The 25,878-nt window shown below is 48.9% G+C and overlaps 1 protein-coding gene across 2 annotated transcripts in view; it reads left to right on the forward strand.

Moving 5' to 3' along the window:
* Nucleotides 1-25,878, forward strand: part of LOC142292038 (glycoprotein-N-acetylgalactosamine 3-beta-galactosyltransferase 1-like) — a 194,558-nt gene that overhangs the window by 119,273 nt on the left and 49,407 nt on the right. For both annotated transcript variants that reach the window (XM_075337098.1, XM_075337097.1), the window contains one exon: nt 20,165-20,356. In XM_075337098.1, the coding sequence (XP_075193213.1) occupies nt 20,167-20,356 (190 nt within the window). In that variant the 5' untranslated portion in view covers nt 20,165-20,166. The remainder of the gene's footprint in view (nt 1-20,164; nt 20,357-25,878) is intronic.

The following is a 25,878-nucleotide window of genomic DNA, read 5'->3' on the forward strand; positions in this document are numbered from 1 at the left end:
AACTTCAAATAAGGATGCCCAGAGTCCGCACGTGCGCAGATGGAGTGCAGTGCGATTTTACACACGTGTGAGCCGAGACTCACTGCAAAACGCAGCATGCTGTGATTGCACCGAGAGCACAATTCGTGTCGAAAAATAACAGGAAAGAGGAAACTGCCTCATTGATTAACACTGGTGTGAGTGCAATCCGATTTTTTTTTTTTATCGGATTGCACTTGCACATGCAAATTGCAAGTAGAAAAGAGCCTGTAGTCTTTGTTCCCACGTTGAGCTTTTGGTGAGTTTTTGATGTTGCAGAATTTCTAAACCTATTATTTAAATTAGGTTATTTGTGTTTTTGTATTGTGTTTTTTGTGTGTGCTTTTTTAACGTATTTTTGATACGGTGGATTTTTTATCTTCTTGGTTTGTCATGCTTTAAATAAAACTGCTTTGTTTTTGATACTTCCTGGTATTTGGCTTTGACAAAAGTTTATTGATATTCTTAGGTGCGGGCTACATGTATTTTTGACACAGAAATGTATTAAAAACTCATGTGCGTTTTTTGCCTTCAGGGATCCTATATTTTATACAAGTCTATGGGTAAAATCTGCACATAACACCGTGTATCTGCAAGAGAGATTGACATGCTGCGGATTTGAAACGCACTGCAGATCAGTTTACACTGAGTAAAAAAGAAGCACTGCGGGAAGGAGATTTCTATAAGGCTAAGAGCACACTTTGCGTTTCCACCTGCTTTTTAGGTGCTTTTTAGGTCCGTTTTGAGAAGCACATTTTTCATGCCAAAAGGCATGTGTTTTGATTTCAGAGCAAAGTCTATGGAAAATGGGGATTTCTAGACCGCACTTTGCAGTTCTAAACGCTGCGTTTAATTTGCATATTGTCACGCTCCCGGTGTCCCGGCAGCCCTCCTTACCCATTGAGCCGGTTCCTGCATCGCACCTCCGCTCCGTACCCACTGATCCAGTCGTACCTGCATCGCACCACCGCTCCGTACCCACTGATCCAGCCTCGCCAGGGCACCACCGATCCTTGCCCACTGATCCAGTTCACGTGTCCGCCGGTCACGCCTGCCGCTCCCGCTCATGCTCCCCTGAGTCCTGTTCCTGGTCTCAGAAGTCTGACTCTGAGTCTTAGCCACATGATTCTGTATAGGACCGGGCCGCGCCCACTCTCCTGGTCTTATAGGCCCAGCACACCTGCAGCAGGAAATGACATGAGGCTGTGCTGGGTATATAAGACTGGCCTTCCATGTGTGCGGGGCCTGATCAACGTGTCTTGTAGCATAGTCTTATGAGCTAGGTGCTCAGGTCCCCTTGTGCCGTGTCCCGTTACCTGGACTACTGGTTGTCTTTCCTACCTGGCATCTGTACCAGTATACTGTACAGTCTTAGGAACTCCGTGACCCCAGTGACTTTGTTCTTCCCGTCCCCTGTGGGACGCGGCTCCCGTCCCGGCCACGCCAGTGCTCCGGCTGCCGTGTACCCTGCCCCCCGGTAGGGTGCTCGGTCCAGCGGATCCACCTCCTGGGTCTACCAGTCCTCCCGGTCCTGACATATTGATCATGCCATGGATCCCGCTGGAGCACAAATGTCTGAGCTGGCTGAACTACGCCAGGAACTGGTGCAAAAGCGTGAAACCTTACACCGCATACTGAAGTTCCTGACGTCTGTGGACCACCGGTTGTACACGTTACAGACCGCCAGCTCGTCTCAATCCACACAGCAAACGGTGTCTGGATCCGAACCCGTTGTCTCCGCGGCCTCGCAACTTCGCCTCGCTGCTCCACCTCGGTATGCCGGGGACCCCAAGAACTGCCGGGGGTTTTTGAACCAGTGCTCGCTGCACTTCAAATTACTCCCTCACCTCTTCGCTTCCGACCAAGCCAAGATAGCCTTTGTGATGTCCCACCTGGAAGGCGAGGCATTGGCCTGGATAAATCCGTTGTGGGAGAATGAGGATCTGGTGACGACCGACATCCGGGAATTCCTTCAGGCTTTTCGAAGTACCTTTGATGAACCGGGACGCACTACCGCGGTTACCTCCTCACTCCTCCAGCTACGCCAAAGAACCCTGACGGTGGGCCAGTACGTCATCCAGTTCTGCACGCTTGCCTCTGAGCTAGGCTGGAACAACGAGGCATTGACGGCAGCCTTTTGGGAGGGCCTGTTGGGCCGCATTAAGGACGAATTAGCCAGTCGTGACGTTCCCCGTACTTTGGACGCTCTGATATCCCTAGCCACCCGGATTGACCTCCGTTTCCAAGAGCGAACCAAGGAAGTATCCCGAGAGAAGCGACCAATCCGTCACATCTCCGTTCCGCAGAGGTCTACCGTTCCCCCGCCACTGCCGTTCTGCCATTCTACTCCTGAACCAATGCAAATTGACCGACTGAGCCAAGCTGAGCAACGCCGTGCAGAGCGACTCGCCCAGGGCCTGTGTTTCTATTGTGGAAGCGGTTCACATCTGCTCCGCTCATGCCCTGAGAGACCAGGAAGACCCCGAGTCCAAGGGATGCTGGGAACCGCCACCCTTTGTACTGGAATCCCCTCAGTCCCGGTTACACAGACTGTCCAAGTTACGACTGAGAGGGTCCGGTTCACGGCAGAGGCTCACATCGATTCGGGGGCAGCGGGTAATTTCATTCACCAATCTACAGTGTCCCGATACCAGATACCTGTGACCCCGCTTGCTAAACCCCTCTGGTTCGCCTCCGTGGACGGAAAACCGTTATACGAACTCGTCATATATACAACCGAACCCGTGAGACTCTGTGTTGGTGCTCTGCACACTGAGACTATTACTTTGTATGTCATCCCGAAAATGGCTCCCGCGCTTCTGCTGGGTCTGCCCTGGCTACAACTCCATGACCCTGACATCAGTTGGCGCTCTGGCGCAATCACTCGCTGGAGTCCCTTGTGCTATGTTAACTGTCTACAGCCCGTTCTTCAGCTCCTGGTACTTGAGCCTTTGGTACCACCGGGTCCTGAAGAAGAGATGACGCAGTCTAGCGTTGTTCCACCGTCCCAGGCTATTGAGACTTTACTGCCACCAGCTACTGAGGATGAGACACTGTCCTGTACCCGGTTCGAGACGCCCAATCCGGTTGTCCAAGACTCCAGTCCTGCTTCTGACTGTCCTCCCCTTTCTGTTGCCTCCATTGCCGCTGACTTGGGTTCTCCGATACGGGACATAGTGGCCATGAAAACGGTCCGGGGTAAGCAGTCCTTCCTGGTCGATTGGGTGAATTGCGGTCCTGAGGCCCGGTCCTGGTTGTCCCGGAAGTACGTTGCTGCCCCTCTTCGGCGCGCTTACATGTCCCGGCCGCGGGGAGGGGGGCTTCAAGGGGGGGTACTGTCACGCTCCTGGTGTCCCGGCAGCCCTCCTTACCCACTGAGCCGGTTCCTGCATCGCACCACCGCTCCGTACCCACTTATCCAGTCGTACCTGCATTGCACCACCGTTCCGTACCCACTGATCCAGCCTCGCCAGCGCACCACCGCTCCTTGCCCACTGATCCAGTTCACGTGTCCGCCGGTCATGCCTGCCGCTCCCGCTCATGCTCCCCTGAGTCCTGTTCCTGGTCTCAGGAGTCTGACTCTGAGTCTTAGCCACATGATTCTGTATAGGACCGGGCCGCGCCCACTCTCCTGGTCTTATAGGCCCAGCACACCTGCAGCAGGAAATGACATGAGGCTGTGCTGGGTATATAAGACTGGCCTTCCATGTGGGCAGGCCTGATCAACGTGTCTTGTAGCATAGTCTTATGAGCTAGGTGCTCAGGTCCCCTTGTGCCGTGTCCCGTTACCTGGACTACTGGTTGTCTTTCCTACCCGGCACCTGTACCAGTATACTGTACAGTCTTAGGAGCTCCGTGACCCCAGTGACTTTGTTCTTCCCGTCCCCTGTGGGACGCGGCTCCCGTCCCAGCCACGCCAGTGCTCCGGCTGCCGTGTACCCTGCCCCCCGTTGGGGTGCTCGGTCCAGCTGTTCCACCTCCTGGGTCTACCAGTCCTCCCGGTCTGGACACATATCTTTTGGCAAAAACCATGCGTTCCAAGAAGCAGCATGTCAATTGTTTTTGCCATTTTGGGTGCGTTTTACTAACATTGAAGTCAATGAGAAATGGCAAAAAACAAGATACCTTCAAATTCCTGCGTTTTACCTGCTTTTTATGTGCAGAAAACATGTGTTTTGGACTACCAAAACGCATGCTTTTTGGACATTAAAATAATGATTTCATATGTCCCTTTACACACACACACATAGTCCGACAATTATATTAAAAAAAATTATAATTTATTGCTATTTTTGCAATAAATAGTATATTACCACTATAATTTTAATCAATATTTCTATTTTGTTTAATATTTCTAAAAATCTGTGTTCCTTTTTTTTCTCTTTTTTCATTGTGTTTGACAGATTAAACTTTATTTAGCAGTGTCTTGATGTTAAAAACGCATCTGTCAAAACGCAGGTGAAAAAGCATGTAAAAAGCGCTGAAAACGCATCTAAAATGCGGTAAATATGCATGCGTTTTCAGCGCTAAATTTCTGAAAAAGGCAACTTTGGTCAAATCAATTAAGCCCAAAATGTGCGTTTAGAACTACAAGTAAATGAACGCAAAGTGCGGTCTAAAGGCTACTTTACACGCTGCGATATCGGTCCCGATATCGCTAGCGTGGGTACCCGCCCCCATCTGTTGTGCGACATGGGCAAATCGCTGCCCGTGCCGCACAACATCGTGCAGACCCGTCACACATACTTACCTGCCCGGCAACGTCGCTGTGACCGGCGAACCGCCTCCTTTCTAAGTGACGTCACTCTGCGGCCGCCCAATAGAAGCGGAGGGGCGGAGATGAGTGGCCGGAACATCCCGCCCACCTCCTTCCTTCCTCATAGCGGCCGGGAGGCAGGTAAGGAGAGCTTCCTCGTTCCTGCGGCGTCACACACAGCGATGTGTGCTGCCGCAGGAGCGACGAACTACATCGTTACTGCTGCAGTAACGATAATCGAGAATGGACCCCCATGTCACCGATGAGCGATTTTGCACGTTTTTGCAACGATGCAAAATCGCTCATCGGTGTCACACGCAGCAACATCGCTAATGCAGCTGGATGTGCGTCACAAATTCCGTGACCCCAATGACTCCGCATTAGCGATGTCGCAGCGTGTAAAGCCCCCTTTAGCCTAAATCCCATCCACTTTGCTTGGCCTGTAAGACGCTGCCCTTTTGATACAGCGAGACTAAGGCGGGCTTTGCACACTACGACATCGCAGGTGCGATGTCGGTGGGGTCAATTGAAAGTGACGCACATCCGGCATCGCATGCGACATCGTACTGTGTAAAGCCTAGATGATACGATTAACGAGCGCAAAATCGTCGTAATCGTATCATCGGTGCAGCGTCGGCGTAATCCATAATTACGCTGACGCGACGGTCCGATGTTGTTCCTCGTTCCTGCGGCAGCACACATCGCTGTGTGTGAAGCCGCAGGAGCGAGGAACATCTCCTACCGCCGTCACTGCGGCTTCCGTAGGATATGCGGAAGGAAGGAGATGGGCGGGATGTTTACATCCTGCTCATCTCCGCCCCTCCGCCGCCATTGGCCGCCTGCCGTGTGACGCGCTATGACGCCGCATGACCCGCCCCCTCAGGAAGGAGGCGGGTCGCCGGCCAGAGCGACGGTCGCAGGGCGGGTGAGTGAATGTGAAGCTGGCGTAGCGATAATTTTCGCTACGCCAGCTATCACACGATATCGCACCTGCGATGGGGGCGGGGACTATCGCGTGCGACATCGCAGCATCGGCTTGCGATGTCGCAACGTGCAAAGCCTGCCTAAGTGTAGCGCCCCTGAGACCATCAGGGTGCTACAAGGTTCTGCATCCCCACAAGGATGCAGGGCCTACCCCCCTTAGGGACCCAGAACCCCAGTGCCACCAAAAACCTATCTTGTAAACTTAGCCTTAGCTTTTCTTTAGCGCTTTTTCTGGAGGGTTCCTCAGTAGACCCCTCTGAAAAAGACGTATGCACATAACGTAACCGTGTAAAAGGTTGTTAAAAATTTATCCTGGAAAGACTTGTACTAAGAAATTAGGGAGAATCAGTCTTATCTACTAGAGATGAGCGATGTTCGATTCGAACAGTTCGCCAATTTCAAATTCCAGTGATTTTGGTCGGTGTTCGAGTCGTTCAACGAACTCGAATGATTTGCTTCAAGTTCGGCTGTTCGAGTTACGTTCGATAATGTTCGATCAACAAAAGTGTGGCTTTTTACAGTAAGGCCGGCGTCATACAGTACGATCTATCGTGCGATTGCACCCGCCACCGCCATTTGTGCGTCACGGGCAATTAGTTGCCCATGGCGCAAAAAGTCGTTAACCCCTCCCTGTGGGCGGCGAACATCCTCTTCCTGAAGGGGGAGGGACGTTCGGTGTCACAGCGACGTCACACAGCGGCCGGCCAATAGAAGCGGAGGGGCGGAAGTGAGCGGGACGTAAACATCCCGCCCACCTTCTTCCTTCCGCATTGCTGGCGGGACACAGGTAAGCTGTGTTCATCATTCCCGGAGTGTCACACGGAGCGATGTGTGCTGCCTCGGGTACGATGAACAACCGGAGCACAGAAGGAGGACCGACATATTGAAAATAAATGACGTGTCAACGAGCAACGATAAGGTGAGTATTTTTTCTTGTTCACAGTCGTTCGGAGGTGTCACACGGTACAACATCTCTAACGATGCCGGATGTGCATCACAGAATCCGTGACCCAGCCTACATATTGCACGATATATCGTACCGTGTGATGCCGGCATAAGGCTATGTGCGCACGTTGTGTATTTGGATGCGTCCTGCATCCCCAGCACAATCCCTCTCTCTTTCCTACTCACTGATAATGGGCGCGGCGCTGCACGGCTGTCACAAAGCTCCGGCGGCTTTTCCTCTTTTGAAAATGGCTGCCGCTTCATTATACAATCTGGTATTCCCTGCTTTTCCCGCCCACCAGCTCCCATGATTGGTTGCCGTCAGACATGCCCCCACGATGAGTGACAACTGTCTCACTGCAACCAATCACAGCCGCCGGCGGGCGGGTCTATATCGTGCAGTAAAATTAAAAAATAAATAAATAAGAATAAAAAGAAAACAAACTGCGGTCCCCCCAATTTTGATACCAGCCAGGATAAAGCCACATGGCTGGAGGCTGGTATTGTCAGGATGGGGAGTGCCACATTATGGGGAGCCCACCACCCTAACAATATCAGCAGGCAGCCGTTCGGAATTGCCGCATCCATTAGATGCTCATCCCGAATTGCCCTGGTGCGGTGGCAATCGGGGTAATAAGGGGTTAATCATGACAGGCGTCTCCCCGAGATACCTTGCATGATTAACCTGTAAGTTAAAGTAAATAAACACACACAACGAAAAATCCTTTATTTGGAATAAAAGACAAAAAAACACCCTCTTTCACCATTTTATTAAAATCCCTAAATACCCCTCCAGGTCCCGCATAATCCACGAGGTCCCGCGACACATCCAGCTCTGCTACATGAAGCTGACAGGAGCGCCATAGAACACGTGCGCTCTGTGTCAGATCCACAGGGCAACTGACGTGAGCCGCGCTGTCAGCGGGGACATCACTGAGGTAATGCCTGCGTGTGTGCGAGTATGATGAGTGCCGTAGTGCCTGCGTGTGTGCGAGGATGATGGGGGTTGTATTGCCTGCGTGTGTGCAAGGATGATGGGGGTTGTAGTGCCTGCGTGTGCGTGCGAGGATGATGGGGGTTGTAGTGCCTGCGTGTGTGTGCGAGGATGATGAGTGCCATAGTGCCTGCGTGTGTGCGAGGATGAGTGCGGTAGTGCCAGTGTTTGACCTCCCATCCATCCCTCCATCCATTCATCCATCCCTCCATCCATTCATCCCTCCCTCCATCCCTCCCTCCATCCATTCATCCCTCCCTCCATCCCTCCCTCCATCCCTCCCTCCATCTCTCCCTCCATCTCTCCCTCCATCTCTCCATTCATTCATCCGTCCCTTCATCCCTCCCTCCATCCCTCTATCCCTCCATCCATCCCTCTCTTCATCCATCCGTCCATCCTTGTAGCTGAATAATCTACTTCTGGATTCTCTACTAATCTAACCAAATCTTCCAATGCTTTTCATTACAGACAGTGGCTCAATGGATAGAGCTACTGCCTAAGAAGAATTAGTTCACGAGTTCGAGACCTGGCCGTCCAGGTAAAGAATTTAATTTATTTTAAATTATAATTATTATTTATAATTATAATTTAATTATGCACTGAGGGGAGGAGCCGGACATTAGCTGTTAGCCGCGGGACACACCTCTAAAATCGGAGCAGTTCACAGAATGAGGCTGCATTGCTCTCTCCTCTCTCTATTCTCTCTCTCTTCTCTCTCTCTCACCTCTCTCTCCCCTCTCCTCTCCCTCCTCTCTCTTCTCTCCCTCTCTTCTCTCTCCCTCTGTCTCTCTCCCTCTGTCTCTCTCCCCCTCTCTCTCTTCTCTCTCTCTTCTCTCTCTCTTCTCTCTCTTCTCTCTCTTTTCTCTCTCTCAGACCAGGCGATGATCAGCTGATGCGGTCACCTGACGGAATCAGCTGACACTATAAGTCGAGCGGTGAGGCCGGCTTTTTACCGCCTGGCCGGCTAAACTATCAGCTGCTGCTGTCGGACAGGAGTCTGCACAGAAGTGTGTATTTTGTATTTTTTTGTTTTGTTTTGTTTTGTTTGAGGCATCAGCTGATTGTAAAAAAGCCGTTTATACAATCAGCTGCTGTGTAATGTGATTCAGGCCCTTGAACCTGACACATCATCTGATCGCTTTGCCTTCCAGCAAACCGATCAGATGATATTGGATCCGGATTGGACGACGCGGGACCCTTGACCCAGGATTACTGCGGAGGGGGGTTCTTTATTTCAATAAACATGGAGTCACTAATTGTGTTGTGTTTTATTTCTAATAAAAATATTTTTCTGTGTGTTGTGTTTTTTTTATCTGTACTATAAATTCATAGTGGTCATATAAAGCTAGCCCTAACCCCATTATTACCCAGCGAGCCACCCGTCAGAGGGCAGCTTGAAGAGTTGGATACAGCGGCAGAAGATGGCACTGCTATGAAAGCGCCATTTTCTGGGGAGGCTGCGGACTGCATTTCGCAGCAGGGGTGCCCAGAAAGCTTGGGCACCCTGCGCTGCGGATTCCAATCCGCAGCTACCTAGTTGTACCTGGCTGGACACAAAAATTGGGCGAAGCCCACGTAATTTTTTTTCAATTATTTCATGAAATTCATGAAATAATTATAAAAAAAGGGCTTCCCTATATTTTTGGTTCCCAGCCGGGTAAAAATAAGCAGCTGGGGGTTCGAGGCAGCCCGTAGCTGCCTGCTGTACCTGGCTAGCATATAAAAACATGGCGAAGCCCACGTAATTTTTTGGGGGGGGGCAAAAACTCCTGCATACAGTCCTGGATGGAGTATGCTGAGCCTTGTAGTTCTGTAGATGCTGTCTGTCTGTATGGAGGAGAGCAGACAGCACTACAAGGCTCAGCATGCTGCATCCAGGACTGTATGCTGGAGGGAGAGACATGGGGAGCAGAACTACAAGGCTCAGAATGCTCCATTCACTAGTGTATGCAGGAGAGCAGACAGCAGCTGCAGAACTACAAGGCTCAGCATGCTCCATTCACTACTGTATGCAGGAGAGCAGACAACAGCTGCTGAACTACAAGGCTCAGCATACTCCATCCAGGACTAAAAGAAGAATTCTTCCAGCAATTGATCCACGCAAATAATTTTTCTTAAAATCCAATTTTCTTTATTCAAGAGTAAGACATATTAAAAAGTCCATAACATGGTCAAAGGAAGCCCATAGATGAGAGGACACATTTCGATCGACCTGATCTTAGTCTGTCTCTAAACCATATGGTCACAGGACTGATTAAAAAGGGGCTGAGACCCACCATGTGATCACATGGACAGAGAGAGTATAGCAGAAAAATACATATAGCTCCGGCACTCCTTAGAAGAAATTGCAAAAAGTCTCGGGTGGTGCTGAATGCATTTTTATTAAACCAAGAGTGAAGTCTGTCCTATAGACATAGGAGCATCCGGTCTACACACACCCACCCTGACACAGGCACAGTCCAGCGCCGGCTATATGTCCCCTATCTCACTCCTGACGATTCTCCACGGTTTTTACCCCGTTAAGCCTGCAGCTGCTCTCTTTGCCTAGCACCCAGATCGTGAGATCCTTTACCTGATCCTATTGAAGACTTGCCATTGTGGTTTTCCACAGCATGCATGTTTATGCACTCAATATGGCAGCCATATGAGATTCCTTAATGCTTGACTGGATATACATGGTCCTTACCTCCGACCGAGAACAACTGTTTGTGACTTCTACCCTGATCATTCAGGCTACCTCTTTGGGCATAATACCCTACATATTGAATTGGGTTTCCCCCTTCTCTTCTTTTTTTGCCCGTCAGCACATGCACAGAAATACAAACAGTATCTCGCTCCCCACAGTGTTGCAAACGAGACTTCCCCCTACTTCTCGTACGTTTAGCGCGACACACTACCTGGGTTACACGTTTACAGTACCCAACCCTACTGTTAGACGCGATTGATGATTACACTTGTCCGTTGGTGCATATTTATGTCTACAATACTCTAGTCTGATGGATCCCTTGATAAAGATCTGATGTTGACCGAAAGTCTATGGGACAGACTTCACTCTTGGTTTAATAAAAACGCATTCAGCACCACCCGAGACTTTTTGCAATTTCTTCTAAGGAGTGCCGGAGCTATATGTATTTTTCTGAGGTTGTTTTTTCTCCAGAGCACCCAACTAGATAGTGAGCCAGGCTTATCTTTTCTAGAGAGAGTATAGCAGACAAAATCTTTAACCCATTGTGAAAAAAGCTATTTGAGCACTGTATAAACATTACTTTACACATATATATTTCTTTATAGAATTCGGACTAATTTTTTTAAAAAATATATATATATCTATACAAAAGAGTATTCAATAGGCGAACAATAGCTTGTTTCTTTTGTTAAGACCAGCGGGGAATCTAGTGCCATAGAAAAAATCCATTTTTATTTATTTTTGAAAAAGGATTTCTTTTAAATTTCCACCTCTTTTTGGTAACTTTATTTTTTCAATAGCATTTACTCTCATATTATTCAAATTACCCGCATGAACGTCACGAAAATGTTGTAACGCTCCAGATAATTTTCTGGAGGAGGTATTGTTCACATCGTAGGTGTGTTCAGAAATCCTTTTTCTTAAGGATCGTGAAGTGCTGCCTATATACTGCAGCTGACAAGCTGTGCAGGAAATCAAATAGACTACATATTCAGAACCGCAATTAATCATGGAGGTAATTTCATAGGATTTTTTATCCACATAAGAGGAACATTTTTTAACATTTAACATATATCCACATAGTCCACAGGTCTTGTGGCCACACTTGTATGACCCCGTAGTCGGTAACCAATTTCCAATGTTTTTTTCTTTGTTTACAAAAACGCTTCTATTGGTGTAATCATTGGGTGATAGAATTGAACTCAAAGTACTATTTCTTTTAGAAACAAACTTCACACCATCTTTTAAAATTTTGTGTAATATATCGTCAGTGGATAATATTGGTAAATATTTTTTAACAATTTGAATCACGTCATAATAGTTATTACTAAACTTGGTAGAAAAAAACACTGGTAACGTGCTTTGCAAAGAATTTTTATTTTAACCCCTTCACGACTGGCCGATTTTTCGCTTTCCGTTTTTTTTTTCGCCATTCTTTTTCTGAGAGACGTAACTTTTTTATTTTTCAGTCAATATGGTCATGTGAGGGCTCATTTTTTGCGGAATGAGCTGTACTTTTAAATTAAACCATCAGGTTTACCATATAGTGTACTGGAAAACGGCAAAAAAATTCCAAATGCAGAAAAATTGCAAAAAAAGTGCGATAGCACTATGGTTTTTGAGATATTTTATTCACTGTGTTCACTATATGGTAAAACTGATGTGTGGGTGTGATGCCTCAGGTCAGTGCGAGTTCGTAGACACCAAACTTCTATAGGTTTACTTTTATATAAGGGGTTAAAAAAAAATCGGAAGTTTGTCCGAAAAAAGTGGCGCACGTTTTACGCCATATTCCGTGACCCGTAGCGCTCTCATTTTTCGGGATCTATAGCTCAGTGACGGCTTATTTTTTGCGTCTCGAGCTGACGTTTTTAACGGTACCATTTTGCGAAGATGCTACGTTTTGATCGCCTTTTATTGCATTTTGCGCAAAAGTTGTGGCGACAAAAAAACGTCGTTTTGGCGTTTGGAATTTTTTTGCCGCTACGCCGTATACTGACCAGATTAATTGATTTTATATTTTGATAGATCGGGCGTTTCTGAACGCGGCGATACCAAAAGTGTGTATATTTTTTATTTTTTTAACCCTTTAATTTTCAATAGGGCAAATGGGGGGTGATTTGAACTTTTAGGGTTTTTTGTTTTTTTTTAATTTTTTAAAACTTTTTTTTTTACTTTTTTTTTTTATTTTACTAGTTCCCCTAGGGGGCTATTGCGATCAGCATTCCTATTGCTCTACAGTATCTGCTGATCACAACTGCAAGGCTGTAAACAGCAGATACGCTCTCTTTCTCTTTAGCTGTGCCGCTGGCGTAGTGCAGGAGTCATCACATGACCCTGTGCTACCATGACAACTATCGGAAGTCACGTGATCGCGTCACGTGACCTCCGGTATCGGGCGGTAAGTAAAACTTTACCGCAATCGCGCTTATAATGGCGCTGTCACATATTGACAGCACCATATAAGGGGTTAAACGGCACGAGCAGATAACGATTCTGCTCGTGCCTAGCAGGCACACATCTCAGCTGTGAAAATCAGCTGAGATGTGCGCCGATCGCGGCATGCTGCCGCCGGCAGACCGCGGGCAGTAACATTATGTCATTTAGGACGTAATTTTACTGCCTGCGGTCGTTAAGGGGTTAATTGATGTCCAGATATTGATTCCTCTTTTTAGAGTTAGGCGGGCTTTGCACGTTGCGACATCGCAAGCCAAAGCTGCGATGTCGCACGCGACAGTCCCCGCCCCCGTCGCAGGTACGATATCTCGTGATAGCTGGCGTAGCGAAAATTATCGCTACGCCAGCTTCACATGCAATCACCTGCCCTGCGACCGTCGCTCTGGCCGGCGACCCGCCTCCTTCCTAAGGGGGCGGGTTGTGCGGCGTCATAGTGACGTCACACGGCAGGCGGCCAATGGCGGCGGAGGGGCGGAGATGAGCAGGATGTAAACATCCCGCCCACCTTCTTCCTTTCGTATAGCCGCCGGCGGCAGGTAAGGAGATGTTCCTCGCTCCTGCGGCTTTACACACAGCAATGTGTGCTGCCGCAGGAACGAGGAACAGCATCGTACCTGTCGCGGCAGCGTAATTATGAAAAAGTCGGAGCCTGCACCGATGATACGATAACGACGCTTTTGCACTCGTTAATCATATCATCTAGGATTTACACACAACGATGTCGAAAGTGACGCCAGATGTGCGTCACTTTCGATTTGACCCCACCAACATCGCACATGCGATGTTGCAACATGCAAAGCCGCCCTTAGTTTTAGCTTTTGCGCTTTCAAGATTTTTATTTTTATATCCCCTGGCTAAAAACCTTCTATCAATGTTACTGCATTGCGCTTCAAAACCTTCCTTGCTAGTACAGCATCTTTTTGCTCGTATAAGTGTAGTGGGTGGGCAGACCCCTACAAAGGAAAGCATAGTCATCCGGAAATGTTTATGATGTTTTAATAAAAGTGTTTTACTGATGTTGTTTTGTGTTAGGGCACCCCCTAGTGGCCGGGTGGGACGGCTGTCGCCACAGGGAATGAGGAGGAGCCGGCAGAAACTAGGGGAGGATAAAAAGTGTGTGTGGTAGAAAGTGGCAGTTGGGCCCGGGAGGAGCGACTGAACAACAAGGGGCAGAGTGTGGGAGCTGAATTAATCGGGGACGCCGGAGAAGATAGGAGGAGACGTAACCTCAGCGAGTGAAGAAGCCGGTGTGGGTCCGGTCTGTGGGTAGCTAACAGTGGGAGCCCGGCGAAGTGGAATAACCGGTCATATCCCCACAGGAGGGCACGTCAGGTCAGGTGGTCCCCCAGCTCCAGAAAGTGTACCCGGCTTACTGCATTGTGTTTTAAAAAGAAGAAGGAGTATGAAAATAAAACATGTCGTTTATTTGCATTGAACCCTGCCTACAGCGTGTTTGTGCGCCGGATGATCACTGCACCACCACACTCTGCCCCACCAAGTCATCTCCCGACATTATAGTGACGGCGGAGCCAGGGGTAAGCCAGTTCTCAAGTGCCATGACTACAAGCACAGAGGCGCCCCTGGCACCTCACTACAAGTGGCGTAGTCGGCAGGATACGAATTCCCTGCCAGGGACCCAAGAAGTCGGAGATCAAGTGGTGCCTAGGGCACAGGATCCGAACTATGATAGAAGATTTCCGATCCCATGGTGGGAAGAAGAAGATACGGTGCCTGTAGCGTTGGACCGGGCACAAGATGGCGGCAAGATGGCCGTCGTCTGTGAAGAAACAGAAAGCGCGCAAAAAATTGGTGCCAAAAGAAGAGCCTGGGGTTGGCCGGTGCCGAAAAAGAAGTTCGGAGTACTCCGCCCAAAGAGGGGAGGTGCCGGTCCCAGGGCACGAAGAAAGACATATGAAGTGGGCGGTGGTTTGAAGGAAAAGAAGAACCGTCGCGGAGGAGTCAAGATGATGTGTGAGGCTGGGGGTGGAGTATGTCCAAGAGCGGGAAACATAGGCCCGCCTCCACTTCCTCCAGTCTCAGCATCAACTCCGCCGCCATTACTAGAGACGTCGCGAGTTCTTGAAATGGATACCTCCGAACAGCAGCAGGAAATGGTGACCGCCCTGGCACTCACTAGACTGGGCCGAGGGGGTCCCAAACACGTTGCAGCTACCGGAGTGTCCCCTCTCGACATCCCGGCCGCGCCAGGAGGATCAGAACGGCCGGCTAAAGTGACCTGGCTGACCACATGGGACGCTGCGACCGGAGGCACTACCACAGAAGTCCGGGCGACTTATGCTACACAGTTGCCGGTGGGGAATCGGCCCCTGGGGATCCCCTATGCCGACCTCGAGACACCTCCGCCCGTCGCCGCGGCAGCCGCGCCATCCGTCCCCGGACAGGAGCCGGCAGAAGTACTTGCCCGGAAGCTGGAACAAGACCACCGGGGCTTTTTCTGGGACCACGTACACCCGTCTCCCATACCTTACCCAAGGGCTCCATCCCCGGTACCAGACCCCGTCCAGGAGCGGCTGCTCGCGGAAACCATCGCCCGGGAGATGATGGCCGGTCCCGGCGGCGAAGAGCTGGCGCTACAATTCACCACCGGTATAGTGGTGAAGTTTAACCAGCAGGAAGGCTATGGTTTTATCCGGGAAGAGGCAACCGGAGATGACTATTTCTATAACCGGGTACACCTGGATGTGGAAGGGTTACCGCAGCGCCTCCACACCCTCTATCCGGGTGAAAAAGTACAGTTTCTACCCGAGGCGGGAAGCCGCGGCCTTTTCGCGGTCGGCATGACCAGGATGCCGACCCCACGTGAAGCGGCCCAATGGCAGCAGGAGCTAGAATGGGAAGAGCACCAAAATCGGCGACGGAACCAGTCAAAACCGGTGACGACCGATGTGTCCCGTCCCAGACGTACCTTGGCGGTAGCACCGGAGGTGATGCCCGGCCTGACCGCTGACCCGGAAAAGAGCACTCCGGCGGTACTGGCGGTCAATCAGAGCATTACCAACCACCCGGTGATTGTTCTAGATGTGCCTCAACCAGTGCCTCAACCACCCCGGGTAGCGTCTCCATCACCCCCGGCGGGGACTGAAGAGGCCACGCCAGCAGAGATCCCCTACGCTCCTGTGTCTTTTCGGAGGGTACGCCGGCAACCTGGGCAGTCCCTGGGTGACTACATCCAGGCTCAGGCAGCCGAATGGAAGCGGTCCTGGCCTCCGGAGTAAGAGTCCTGGTCGGCTTGTACGAAGACCGGCAGAAGTTGTGTTTCGCATGTTCCAGTTGTTAAGCCCGGAGAGAGTCCGCTGCTGAACTGAGCCAGGGGCTCCTCCATAAGGCGAAGAGGGAGCAGTTTTGTTTCAGTTTTTTTGTTCCTGTTGTCCACCACCAAAGACCGGGAGCGCTGCTAAGCCTCCGGGCGCCACCAAAGACCGGGAGCGCTGCTAAGCCTCCGGGCACCGCTAAGACCGGGCGCTGGACTGGTGCCCCTTTCTTCTGGGCCGCCTGTTGTGGACTGGTTCGTAGATTACTCGCCATGTTGTGCCTAGTGTTAAATATGTGTGTTTTTGTGATAGAGCCTTGCCGGGAGGCTCGGGTTTTAAGAGGGGAGGAGTGTAGTGGGTGGGCAGACCCCTACAAAGGAAAGCATAGTCATCCGGAAATGTTTATGATGTTTTAATAAAAGTGTTTTACTGATGTTGTTTTGTGTTAGGGCACCCCCTAGTGGCCGGGTGGGACGGCTGTCGCCACAGGGAATGAGGAGGAGCCGGCAGAAACTAGGGGAGGATAAAAAGTGTGTGTGGTAGAAAGTGGCAGTTGGGCCCGGGAGGAGCGACTGAACAACAAGGGGCAGAGTGTGGGAGCTGAATTAATCGGGGACGCCGGAGAAGATAGGAGGAGACGTAACCTCAGCGAGTGAAGCAGCCGGTGTGGGTCCGGTCTGTGGGTAGCTAACAGTGGGAGCCCGGCGAAGTGGAATAACCGGTCATATCCCCACAGGAGGGCACGTCAGGTCAGGTGGTCCCCCAGCTCCAGAAAGTGTACCCGGCTTACTGCATTGTGTTTTAAAAAGAAGAAGGAGTATGAAAATAAAACATGTCGTTTATTTGCATTGAACCCTGCCTACAGCGTGTTTGTGCGCCGGATGATCACTGCACCACCACACTCTGCCCCACCAAGTCATCTCCCGACATTATAGTGACGGCGGAGCCAGGGGTAAGCCAGTTCTCAAGTGCCATGACTACAAGCACAGAGGCGCCCCTGGCACCTCACTACATATATTCGCCTACAGGGATGTTTTCAATCACATGCCTAGGATGGCAACTCTTAGCATGCAACAAAGAGTTGCCCGCTATGGGCTTTCAATATAGAGCACAATCTATGCTACCATTATCGCTGTTTCCATAGAAAGAAATATCCAAAAAATTAATTTTTGAAAGATGATGAAAAAATGTAAACGCTAGATTGTGGGCATTGTTACTGATGTAGGAAATGAAGTTGGCAATATTCTCATCAGGATTCTGCCATATAATAAGTATATCATCTATATAACGTAAATATATGGCAATATCCGAGGAAAAAGGATTGTTTTGATTGAAAATAAATTGCTCCTCCCACCAGAACATGAATATGCCTGCTAATGAAGGAGAGAATTATGCGCCCATAGAACATCCCTGTAGTTGAACATATCCGTAACCAGTGGGTTTTTTTCTACCAAGTTTAGTAAAAACTATTATGACGTGATTCAAATTGTTAAAAAATATTTACCAATATTATCCACTGACGATATATTACACCAAATTTTAAAAGATGGTGTGAAGTTTGTTTCTAAAATAAATAGTACTTTGAGTTCAATTCTATCACCCAGTGATCACACCAATAGATGCATTTTTGTAAACAAAGAAAAAAACACTGGAAATTGGTTACCGACTACGGGGTCATACAAGTGTGGCCACAAGACCTGTGGACTATGTGGATATATGTTAAATGTTAAAAAATGTTCCTTTTATGTGGATAAAAAATCCTATGAAATTACCTTCATGATTAATTGCGGTTCTGAATATGTAGTCTATTTGATTTCCTGCACAGCTTGTCAGCTGCAGTATATAGGCAGCACTTCACGATCCTTAAGAAAAAGGATGTCTGAACACATCTACGATGTGAACAATACCTCCTCCAGAAAATTATCTGGAGCGTCACAAAATTTTCGTGACGTTCATGCGGGTAATTTGGATAATACGAGTGTAAATACTATTGAAAAAATAAAGTTACCAAAAAGAGGTGGAAATTTAAAAGAAATCCTTTTTCAAAAAGGAATAAAATGGATTTTTTCTATGGGCACTAGATTCCCCGCTGGTCTTAACAAAAGAAACTAACTATTATTCGCCTATTGAATAATCTTTTGTATATATATATATATATATATTTAAAAAAAAGTAGTCTGAATTCCATAAAGAAATATATATGTGTAAAGTAATGTTTATATCAGTGCTTAAATAGCTTTTTTTCACAATGGGTTAAAGATTTTGTCTGTTATGCTCTCTCTGTCCATGTGATCACATGGTGGGTCTCCGCCCCTTTTTAATCAGTCCTGTGACCATATGGTTTAGAGACAGACTAAGATCAGGTCGATCGAAACGCGTCCTCTCATCTATGGGCTTCCTTTGACCATGTTATGGACTTTTTAACATGTCTTGAATAAAGAAAATTGGATTTTAAGAAAAATTATTTGCGTGGATCAATTGCTGGAAGAATTCTTCTTTTTGTACTACCAGGATTTGCCGACCTCCCTTTTCCTTGCAATATCCATCGTATTTGGGTCTCCTACTAAGCAGGTGAGCTGGACAAACCTTATCTGCATGTCCGTCCAGGACTGTATTCAGAAGTTTTTTTCCCACCAAAAAAATGACGTGGGCTTCGCTATATTTTTGTATGCTAGCCAGGTACAGCAGGCAGGTACGGCTGCCCCCAACCCCCAGCTGCCTATTTGTACCCGGCTTGGAACTAAAAATATAGGGAAGCCCTTTTTTTAATTATTTCATGAATTTCATGAAATAATTAAAAAAAAAAAAAATGACATGGGCTTCGCCCCATTTTTGTTTCCAGCCAGGTACAACTAGGCAGCTGGGGATTGGAATCTGCAGCACAAGTTAGCCCGAGCTTTCTGGGCCCCTCTGCTGCGAATTGCAGTCCGCAGCCGCCCCAGAAAATGGCGCTTTCATAGAAGCGCCATCATCTGGCGCTGTATCCAACTCTTCCAGCAGCTCTGAAGCCGGGTGGCTTGCTGGGTAATATTGGGTTAATACTAGCTTTGTTTTACTAGCTAGTATTAAGCCAGAGATTCTTAATGTCAGGCAAGTTTGACATGGCCATTAAGATTCTACAATAAAGGGTTAAAAGAAAGACACCACACAGAGAAAAAATACTTTAATAGAAATAAATACACAGACACACTTAGAGACTCCATGTTTATTACTCCCTCTCACCCCTCCATGATCCTGGTCTTCTGTCTTCTTTCTCCTTCAACCCATGCAGCTCTGCTACATCAGACAGCACTGCATGGGAGGAAAACGCTGCTGCACTCGTGCAGTCTAATCACTCAGTGAGTGAGCAGAGGCTGCAGGTTGTAAGCGGTGATGTCACTGCTGCCATCGTTGCTAAAGTAATCTGACAGGTGGGTTACTATAGCAACGGTGATCTCCGTTATTCACCGGCTGGGGCATCCAGTCCTTGCATGTGGGCTGACTCTGTAAAGAGCGCCCACATGCAGGTACAGGGAGCCAAGCATGTGCCCAAGCATCTCGCCGGTACACGGAGATGCTCAAACCGCATATCGGAGAGATGCACTGACAGGACCTAGCATGATGTCTAGCCATGTGACCAGTCTGTAGCCAATGAGATAATTGACACGTGACTAGTCACATGCTATGACGACGTCACGGAAGGTCCTATCATCAGTGCTGGTTTCCGGGAGGGCGCAGCGATGATCGGAAGGAAAAGCGGCGGGAGACAGAGTGCAGGACGCGTCGCGGGGACCTGTAAGTGTAATGGCAATGTTTATTAACTGTATGTGTACATGTATAATGTGTTTGTATGTGTTTTTGTTTGCCTGCCATTGTTTTCAATGGGGTTCGAAGGTGTTCGTTGAACGTTCTTCGAACGTTCACCGAACTAAGCCGCCGTTAACCGAACCAAACTCGAACACTAGGGGGGGTGGCTCATCTCTATTATCTACTACAGAATGTTGTATACAAGCAAGATGCAATGAGGCAGCAGATATAATAATCACCTATTATATTCATGTGCTTCATTACAGCAATGGTGTTTATTTCTGGCATGACTTCATGGCTGACATTCATCCTTGGCATACTGGTTGGCTTCTTCTCCATATTTCTCCTCCATAGCATCATCACTATCAATCCCAAAACTGAAGAACCGTTAATTCATGATGGGAAAAAAATTGACGACATGCATCTGATGGAAAAGCTTCCTCATACCCACCAGCCAGGTAATCATATAACATTATCATTAATTAATTAAAAGGTACCATGTGATATGTTTGATTCAATCAGAGGTAAGGCTTGATTCACACCAAATGCATACTTCATTCACACGAAATTTGCAGCAGCCTTATACTGCTGCAGACTTTCCACTGTTTCCCTGCAGAATCACTTAATGTTAAAGTTAAACAGCTAAGGCTGGTTTCACACATCCGGCTTTTTGCCGGATTCCGCTCACGCCAATACAGTGTATACAGTACAATCGCAGCGCGACAAGCGCCGGTCACATGCTGCCATGTGACCGGAGCATGTGACACAGAAGTTACGGCACTGCCATTGTACTGTATACACTGTACTGGTGTGCCGCCCCCGTGTCAGCAGCCGGGCTGCTCGGATCCGGATCCGCAGTATTTACAGGGGATTGTATATTTAAAGTTTGTGATGCCACCCGTTGTGTGTGGTAAGGTGGAGTACCACTGCTGCAGCTGGGAGTACCCGGGGGCGATGGAGTGGGCAGCTAGGTGTTTTAACCCCTCTATGGGTAGGGGGAATGCCCCGGGACTCGGTGATGGAGTTGGGGAGTGCCGTTAGGGGTGAAAGGGTCACTTGTGTAGTCCATAAAGCTGACACCGACAACTTGGTAAACCAAAGTTCTGGACACTGCTGCCGCTGAGGGGAGCTAGTTTGGGTCCCGTTCCCACTGGTGTTGCCTGATGATCTGTGACCTTTCTCTTGGTACTAAGTTCTCTTGCTAGTTGGCCCCTGTAGTGTAAAACTAGTCGGGTCCCGCTCCCCAGTGTGGCTAACTGTGGGAGCTTGCTCTCAGTGTTCACGCTTGGGGATTTTCTGGACCGTTTTGGTGGAAAGTTCTCGATTTTGGAGTGGGTGGAGAGCGGATCTTGAAGGCTCTGTCCTCGTTGGGTAAATTGTCAGGTTGCCTGAAGCTACTCCCTGACCTAAGGTCCATGTACCCCGTCGTGCCCTGGTCCCAGCCCGGTGATGGTACAAGGCCGCCGGCTGTCCTCCACGACAGTTCAGTGCCCCTTGTCATGATCCCCTGTGACCGGGGGTCCAGCTCCTACTAGGCCCAGACCACCATCTGCCACCTAGTTACTTCCAAGGAGCCCGTCTCCTGACCTCCTCTCTCCTTCACTTCCTACACTTTACTGACTTACTCCTGACACTCCTAACCTCCCCTTACCAACCCTCCAAGTGGGCGACCCTATTCCACTCAGGCCGTCCACTGGTGTGTCTGGTGGGTGTGGTGCAGAGTGTTCCTAGGATTTTGATTGGCTGATATTGATAACACCATAAGTTGGGGACCCGTAACCAAGGTGGACGTGGAAATTGCACAGAAGGGCAGATTGCACAATACCCTGTGACGACCTGATAGGCCAGGGCGTCACATTCCCCCTTGGTTAAACGTAGCTCGTCCTTGAGCTACAGGACATCAGAGGTTTATTATATATTTTTTTTAAACTGTAAAAATGGAAAATAGAAAAGAAAACATTTTTATTTACAAATACTTCCCTCATTCGGGAGACCGGACAATTGAACGTTGCTTAACTGTTTAGAGTTCATCGTTCCAACGATGGAATGCTACCGGTTTAGCTAGTAGCGGAGGCTCAACCTGCTCTGTAGCATCCTCTTCCTGCAACAGTCCAGTTCCAATGTTCCGGATCCCAATAACCCGCCACCCAAACAACCTGACCCCCTGCAAACCTATGGTGGGTCCATGACCAGGTTAAGGTCCCGGGTGTTGTAGTAGCCGACTCTGGTGGGCACAGGAGGTGCAATTACTGTATTTACAAGAACACAAGTCTGTGTTGGTCACAACCAGTCCTGTGACCATGGTCCATTTTTTACCATTTACAGTCATATGAAAAAGTTTGGGCACCCATATTAATGTTAACCTTTTTTCTTTATAACAATTTGGGGTTTTGCAACAGCTATTTCAGTTTCATATATCTAATAAATGATAGATTTATTTCTGAATTGAAATGAGGTTTATTGTACTAACAGAAAATATGCAATCCGCATTTAAACTAAATTTGACAGGTGCATAAGTATGGGCACTTCTACATAAAAGTGACATTAATATTTTGTAGATCCTCCTTTTTCAAAAATCACAGCCTCTAGAGAGAGAGAAGAGAGAGAGAGAGAGAGAGAGAGAGAGGAGATAGAGGAGAGAGTAATGCAGCCTCATTCCGTGAGCTGCTCTGATTTTAAAGGTGTCTCCCGCGGCTCACAGCTGATGTCCGGCTCCTCCCCTCAGTGCATAATTAAATTAAATTATAATTATAAATCAATAATAATTATAATTTAAAATTATAAATAGATTAAATTCTTTACCGGGATGGCCGGGACTCGAACTCGTGAACTAATTCTCCTTAGGCAGTAGCTTTACCCATTGAGCCACTGTCTGTAATTAAAAGCATAGGAAGATTTGGTAATCTTGACCTCTGTATTGCAGTAGAGAATCCAGAAGTAGATTATTCAGCTACAAGGATGGATGGATGGAGAGAGGGATGGATGGAGGGATGGATGGATGGAGGGATGGATGGAGGGATAGATGGAGGGAGGGATGAAGAGATGGCTAAATGGATGGATGGAGGGATGGATGGATGAAGGGATGGATGGATGGATAGATAGAGGGATGGATGGCGCGATGGAGGGAGGGATGAATGGAGGGAGGGATGAATGGATGGAGGGAGGGATGGAGGGATGGATGGATGGATGAGTGGAGAAATGGAGGGATGGATGGAGGGATGGATGAATGGATGGAGGGATGGAGGGAGGGATGGAAGGATGGATGGAGGGATGGATGGAGGGATGGATGGATAGAGGGATGGATGGAGTGATGGGAGGAGGGATGAAGGGAGGGATGAATGGATGGAGAGATGGAGGGGGGATGGAGGGATGGATGGAGGGATGGAGGGATGGATGGATGGATGGAGGGATAGAGGGATGGATGGAGGGATAGAGGGATGGATGGAGGAATGGAGGAAGGGATGAAGGGAGGGATGAATGGATGGAGAGATGGAGGGAGGGATGGAGGGAGGGATGAATGGATGGAGGGAGGGATGGAGGGATGGATGAATGGATGGAGGGATGGAGGGATGGATGGATGGATGGATGGATGGAGGGATGGAGGGAGGGATGAAGGGAGGGATGAATGGATGGAGAGATGAAGGGAGGGATGGAGGGAGGGATGAATGGATGGAGGGAGGGATGGATGGATGGATGGGAGGGCAAACACCGGCACTACCGCACTCATCACCTCACACACGCAGGCACTATCGCACGCATCATCACCGCACAAACACCGGCACTATCGCCCCAATCATCACCGCACACACAGGCATTGCCTCAGTGACGTCCCCGCTTACAGCGCGGCTCACTTCAGTTGCTGCGTGGATCTGACACAGAGCGCTGGGTGTTTTTTATCTTTTATTCCAAATAAAGGATTTTTCGTTGCGTGTGTTTATTTACTTTCACTTACAGGTTAATCATCGAAGGTGTCTCTGGGAGAAGCCTGCCATGATTAACTCCTTATTACCCCGATTGCCACCGCACCAGGGCAATTCAGGATGAGCCGGGTAGAGTCCCGGGACTGTCGCATCTAATGGATGCAGCAATTCTGGGCGGCTGCTGGCTGATATTGGTAGGGTGGTGGGCTCCCCATAACGTGGAGCTCCCCATCCTGACAATACCAGCCTCCAGCCCTGTGGCTTTATCTTGGCTGGTATAAAAATTGGGGGGAAGCGCAGTTTTTTTTGTTTTACTGCACGATATAGACACCCCGGGAACGATGGACAGCAGCTTACCTGCGTCACGCAGCCGCCGCCGGCTATGCGGAAGGAAGGAGGTGGGCGGGATGTTATGTCCCGCTCATCTCCGCCCCTCCGCTTTTATTGGCCGGCTGCCGCGTGACGTCGCTGTGACGCCAAACGTCCATCCCACTCCAGGAAGTGGATGGTCGCCGCCCACAACGACGTCGCACAGCAGGTAAGTACGTGTGACGGCGCTTTAACGTCTTTGTGTGACACAGGCAGCAATCTGCCCGTGACGCAAAAAGGACGGGGGCGGGTACGATCGATTGTGAAATCGCACAATCGGTCGTACCGTGTAAAGCAGTCTTTAGAAATGTAGTATAGTTCTCCTTATATAGCCATATATCTTTTCTCATTACCATTCCTGTCTGTTAGGCCTCCTTCACACATCAGTGCATCTGGTATGTATGACGTCCATTTTCACACGTACCGGAGACACGCACAAATACACGTAGATCCATTAAAATCAATAGGTCTGCGTGTGTCCGTGTGAAGCATGTCTGTATGCTCTATACGGTGACAAGTTCGTTGTTCTCGAGCAGCACTGGTGTCACAAGGACACACTGATGTGATCTGTGTGACACATACTAGAGAAAACACTGGTAACGTAAAAATAAAAATAATTTATACTTACCTATCTCCAGTGCTGTCTCTGCCTCTGCTGTTACTTCCGGGCATACTCACTGTACTCAGTGTGGACCCGAAAATAACAGCAGCGGTACAGACAGCTGCGCCGAGGGCAGGTAAGATTAGCAGCTTATGCTGTCTGTGTGTTATCCGGATGTCACATGGATAGCACAAGGACAGAACATGTAGAACACAAACATACACACACAAACGCACCTTCACCATGGATGGTGCAAAATGTTAGTGATTTGCATGGATGTGTGAAGGAGGCCTTAAGCGGGCTTTACACGCTACGACATCGCTAGCAATTGCTAGCGATATCGAGCGTGTAAAGCCCCTTTTAGGCTGATCACATCTTTTCAATAATGTGGTTTCAGGACCTTATGTAACACCTCAGCAGCGGTCGAACCGCTCGGATCCGGATGTCACTACTCGTGGCTCGAGGGTCTCCGGACCCGGGGCTAAGGGTCACACCCGAATGAAGAAGGGGGTATTTACAGGGGAGATATGTATAGTTTGTGACGCCACCCATGGTGTGCGGTGATAGGGAGCACCAGCGCTGCCATTGGGAGTACCCAGGGTGATGGAGTGGGTCAGCTAGATGATGTTACCCTCCATGGGTAGGGAAACTGCCCGGAACTCTGGATGGTGGGATGGAGTGCAGGGGGAGCGCAGGCTCGCTGGTAACAAGGGTTAATCAGGTACTCACTCAGCAAGAAAGCAGACGCTGACAACATGGTAAACCAAGTCTCTTGGTGCCGCTGCCCTCTTGGGGGAGCTCGTCCGGGTCCCGTCCCCTGCAGCACTGCCTGGTGGTCTGTGGCCTGCCTCCTGGCACAGTAATTTAGAGTGTCCTTTGTGGCCCATAAACTTGGAGATAACTGGGCCCCGCTCCCCACTGTGGCTAAGTAGAAGAGCTTGTTTTCAGGAGCTCACGCTTGGGATTTTAGTGGGCTGCTTGTTTGGAAAGCCCTATCCCCCTCTTTGCACTAGTGCCCCTGATCTCTGAGCTTCATGGGAACAGTCCATAGAGGCCCTGTCCTCTGCAGGTTAATTGCCGGGTTGCTTGA

This window comes from Anomaloglossus baeobatrachus, chromosome 2 (assembly GCF_048569485.1).
Source record: "Anomaloglossus baeobatrachus isolate aAnoBae1 chromosome 2, aAnoBae1.hap1, whole genome shotgun sequence".
Taxonomy (NCBI): domain Eukaryota; kingdom Metazoa; phylum Chordata; class Amphibia; order Anura; family Aromobatidae; genus Anomaloglossus; species Anomaloglossus baeobatrachus.